A 5,055-nucleotide genomic window follows, 5' to 3' on the forward strand; every position below is an offset into this window, starting at 1 on the left:
GTGCTGTATTTATATAGCGCTTTTCTAGTCTTAACAACTACTCAAAGCGCTTTTACATCATACAGGATACATTCACCAGGATACATTCACCATTCACACACTGTGGCCGGGGCTGCCGTACAAGGTGCCACCTGCTGCAGGGATTGAACCCCCAACCTTCCGATTGGCAGACAACCGCTCTACCACTTAGCCACAGCTACAACATAACTGTTGTTGTGATTTGGCGCTATATAAACAAAAATTGAATTGAATTAAAGGACACCTAAATTATATCTGGGGGGCATTTTGGTAAACTGACTAGATAGTCCGGCTGTTTCACTGCCTGACTAGCTGCAGCTCACGTGAAAATAGACCTGCAGAGCGCCGCTTCACACGCTTCTAGGATGCACCATGGCGCAGCCGGTGGGATAATTTCCGCTAAGCACGCAGCGCAAACACCTGGTGGAAAATAGGGGTCGCCGTACCTGGTGAACTGAGGCGAGGATCCACTCTGGCAGTGTGTCCACATCCATGTGCCAAATACCGCAAGCAGCAGCTGAGCTTTCATCTGTGGCCTCAACCTGCTCCCACATAAAGGACACCCAATCAGCGAGAACAGCTCCCATCAGGCCCAGCTTCTCTAAAACTGAAAGCCAGCCATCTTTTTTATGACTGAAACACAGGCTGTTATCTTTGAGCGTCCCCAAACCACTTCAAAGACACAAATTGCTAAACACATCAGTAACACAACGTTTTCACCAACCATCGATAAACAAGTCGAGTCTATGATGGCTTTCCGACACCTCCTGCAGCGGAGCATGGCTCTCTCTCTTCAGGTTGTCTTTGTTTTCAGTCCAGCTGTTGATGATGAGGACGATGACAGTCAAGACACAAACTTGAAAACACACCTGAACTTCCCAATGTCCCTTAACTTCTGCTCTCTGTGTGTTGCTGTTCTCAAAATCCCTTCGCTAAAGGGGACACAACAACAATCTTAACACTAGCAAGCTACACGCTGATAACGGCAAGTTTAGATCAACATCTGGATCATGCAACTTTCAGGGAATGATTGTAAAGATTAACAAAGAAAATGTTTACAGCATTTCCTCTCTAAGTGGGACACTTTGGGACCGATTGGTGGGGACTGTTGTGGACTAAGTACACATGGTGAGAGCAAAGTACACTTAACCAGACCATTACTCCACAGTGGTGTAGAGGAGGGTCTGGCTAATCAAACTGCATTCTGGGATGGGAGAAAAACGTCCTCTGCTTTATTGGCATTTCTTTAAACCAATCACAATGGTCTTGGGCGGTGCTTACAACCAGACGAATGTAGCCTGCTATTTTCAATAGTTAACGTTACTGTATTGTGTGATTAAATATGGAAAGTGGCGTTTTCTTAAAGGGTGAAAATGTTCCACCAAAACAAGTTCCTAGCCGAGACTATTTAGCAGAGCCACCGTTGCCGTCCCCCAAGACGATTGTGATTGGCTTAAAGAAATGCCAACAACCAAGAGCGTTTTTCCTCTTATCCCAGAAGGGACATTCTAACAGGCTTAAAGTGCTTTAATGTACCTAATCAATCATCAACATATTTACCATGGCCATCTCTTGTCTGGAACACTTAAACCTGTCAAAAAAACTAAACCGACCTCCAACGATTAAAGAAGTTATCCAACGCTAACGTTCTTGTTCATTGGTGAAAACTGTCATTTTTACATTTTTTGACAGTTTTCAGTGGTTATAGGTAGCAATATGAGAAAATTTGGTGATGAATGGTCCTTGTTTAGGTACATACAACCATGTAAGGTTCAAAATACCTGTTTCTCTTATTTCCAAAACAGACTTAGACAGTCATGTGCATTAAGCCCCACAATACACAGGTGATATTACTTATCAACATATCTAAATGAAAATAAATGTAAACCTACATGGAACATTACTGCTTTCTTTTGTGCTGAAAACAACGTCCACAATCATTTCTTTGACAGTTTTCAGTGGTTATAAGGATCAATATGAGAGAGAAACATGGTAATCATTGATTACTGTTCAGGTCCATTAAACCACGTTAATCCTTTTACTCGCCATGGACACCAATGAAGAAGAAAACGTTAGCGTGAGATTACTTCTATAATCGTTGGATTTCAGTTTAGTTTTTTTGACAGGTTTAAGTGTTCATGACAAGATATAGCCATGGTAAATATGGTGATGATTGATCGTTGTTTAGGTACATTAAACCAGGTTAAGCCTTTTCACGTTAAGCGTTTTAGAACGTCCCATGTGTAGCGTTATAGGTCTGGCAATGCTAGCTCAGCTAACAATTTTTGTTACCTGAAGGTTTGTTTTGGTTGTATTTCGGTTGTCTGTTGGTTAATTGGAAGGTTTTCCCAACTTTCTGGGAACGTTCGTTTTTGGTTACAGCGAACGTTCTCGGAACGTTCTCTAAAAGTTACAACCTTTAAAGAACGTTAGGCGAACGTTCCGAGAACGTTACGGGAACGTTCCCTTAACGTTGCAACCTTTAGAGAACGTTAAGGGAACGTTCCATTCGCGTTGCAACCTTTAGCGAACGTTAGGGGAACGTTACCTTAACAATAAACGAACGTTACCAGAACGTTAAGAAATGATTAGATTCCCCTAACATTCTACAGGGTAACCCAATGCTGCACCCTGCGGGACTACAGCTCTAAAGCCTGTTGAACCTCCGATATCAGGCTATGAAGTGACAATAAGTTATAGTGTAGGTGTTGACAGGAGCTCCCGTCTCTCTACAGTGTCCCAACAACAACCACTCGTGTTAGCATGTAAGTTAAGTTCCAGCACATAGCTAGCTAACAATGTTTAGCTAACTTGGCTAGCTCTGCTAACAACAACAACAGACTCTTGTGGCGTTTTCAGCGGTAAATAACATAACGTTACTTAAGCTAATGACACTATTGCTTTTATTAAACATACAATATTTTTATAATACTTATATACTCCCTTACTTGACAGCGCTGGAATGACTTTTTTTTAAGTTACGAAACGAAACATTCCTGTGCTTGAAACAAACAAGTAAAACTGTGACGTCATGAAAACTGGTAAGCTACGGAAAGTCTAATAGACCAAAAAGACGACCAATACGGCGGAGTACATTTTGTTTCATTTTTTCCCACTCTCGTTTACTTTTATATGTATTTTTTTCTTATATATCTGCTTAAACATTAGGCAATGTATTACTGTTTATTTGCATAACTGTAATGCTTAGTGAATTAAAATAAAGGATATAAAGAGAAGGCAAGAAAAGAAATAGACCTTTTTCACGGCAGACGTCAGATGTCATAGCAGCTAGCCACAAGCGTTTTCACAACCTTTAATGATGGCTGCGTTCCATTTAGGAGAGGCCCTGATATTGTCTATGCCGACTCACTGAAATATAGCTCACTGGGATACTTGATGGAATGGAGCCATCGTTAAGGTTATCAATTTCAGCTGTTTTCCTACTGTGACAAGTCAAAATGTCTGCTGGGAAAAAGGTCCATTCCGCTGTAAACTTCCGCCCCCACCCAGTGCATTCTGTTACTTTTAGAGATTTTTGAAATGAGAAAGCCTACCTAAATGTAACCTGGAAAATTAATTATAAAAATTAGTGTGCTAAGGTTAATAGGGGCCCAGCAGCATGTTTTGTTGCCCCGAAGCCAGCCATGATTAACCAGAAAATAATGTTATTGTGTGTATTGTATGTACTGTTATATTACAAGTGTGTATTATGTAGATTAGAAGAATCCCTACTTCTCACACTTTTTCTGTTAAAAAAAAAAAATCCTGTAAATAGAAACATCCATATTTTTCTAATACAGACATTATTCTCTTGTGTTGCTCCTTTTTTTAAAATAATTGTTCAAATTGTTTTTATCGTTTTTATTTATTGTTTTTATTGTTGTTGCTGTTGTATTTTATGGACCATGAGTCTAATAATAAAGGCTATCTATCTATCACTGTTGGTTTGCCATCTTATAACTGTCTGGTTAAGCACTTTGTAACTTTGTTTTGAAAGGAGCTAAAAAAATACAGTTATTATTATTGTTATGATTATTATTATTGTTGAAAGATTAAACTCAATCAAACTGAGAAGCATTCATCCAGGATTCACTTGGGTGTATTAACTTTCATTTTATTAATTCTAATATTTATATATTGTTTTTATTTATTTTTTCACTTTGGAGCGCCGCGAGGTGTTGGTGTGACACCTGTAATGACCGTGGAGCGCCGCCAGATGGCGGTGTGACACCTGTAATGACCGTGGAGCGCCGCCAGGTGGCGGTGTGACACCTGTAATGACCGTGGTGCGTCGTCAGGTGGCGGTGTGACACCTGTAATGTCCGTGGTGCGCCGCCAGGTTGTTGTGTGACACCTGTAATGACCGTGGAGCGCCGTCAGGTGGCGGTGTGACACCTGTAATGACCGTGGAGCGCTGCCAGGTGGCGGTGTGAGACCTGTAATGACCGTGGAGTGCCGCCAGGTGGCGGTGTGACACCTGTAATGACCGTGGAGTGCCGCCAGGTGGCGGTGTGAGACCTGTAATGACCGTGGAGTGCCGCCAGGTGGCGGTGTGACACCTGTAATGACCGTGGAGGGCCGCCAGGTGGCGGTGTGACACCTGTAATGACCGTGGAGGGCCGCCAGGTGGCGGTGTGACACCTGTAATGTACGCGGAGCGGTGCAGAGCGCTGACCTTGGTCCTGAAAAGAGACAGGAGGCTCGTTCGAGATGAGCCAGGTCTGCGCAGAATCGATCAGCGGCGATCGGCGCCCGTTGCATGCCGGTTAGATTTGTGTCCAACTTGATCCCGACTTGCTCTGACGTCATGCACACGTGGGCAACGGTAATCTCACGAGAGCAAGGCGGCCGCAGTTCTGAGACGCAGTCGGCGCAGTTGCTTTTCACCGACTGCAAGACCCAGGCGGACCCAGAGCATGATGGGAAACGCCGGCTTCTCAGCTAATTTAACACCTGATTGTTTAAACCACGATGACGTTTAATATAAACTTTTGTAGTTTTTGAATCGGAGGGATTTTAATTGCTATTTGTCTGATT

At 42.7% G+C, this 5,055-nt stretch overlaps 1 protein-coding gene across 3 annotated transcripts in view; it reads right to left on the reverse strand.

Moving 5' to 3' along the window:
• Positions 1-3,037, reverse strand: part of rnf180 (ring finger protein 180) — a 9,140-nt gene extending 6,103 nt beyond the window's left edge. The window contains exons 1-3 of one of the 3 annotated variants that reach the window (XM_034895566.1): positions 2,967-3,037; positions 743-837; positions 465-560 (exon numbers count right to left, since the gene is read on the reverse strand). In XM_034895566.1, coding sequence (XP_034751457.1) covers positions 465-560; positions 743-799 — 153 coding nt within the window. In that variant the 5' untranslated portion in view covers positions 800-837; positions 2,967-3,037. The other 2 variants (XM_034895567.1, XM_034895568.1) reach the window with 2 other exon arrangements.
• Positions 3,038-5,055: the final 2,018 nt, after the last annotated feature.

Source organism: Etheostoma cragini, chromosome 16 (assembly GCF_013103735.1).
Source record: "Etheostoma cragini isolate CJK2018 chromosome 16, CSU_Ecrag_1.0, whole genome shotgun sequence".
Lineage (NCBI taxonomy): Eukaryota > Metazoa > Chordata > Actinopteri > Perciformes > Percidae > Etheostoma > Etheostoma cragini.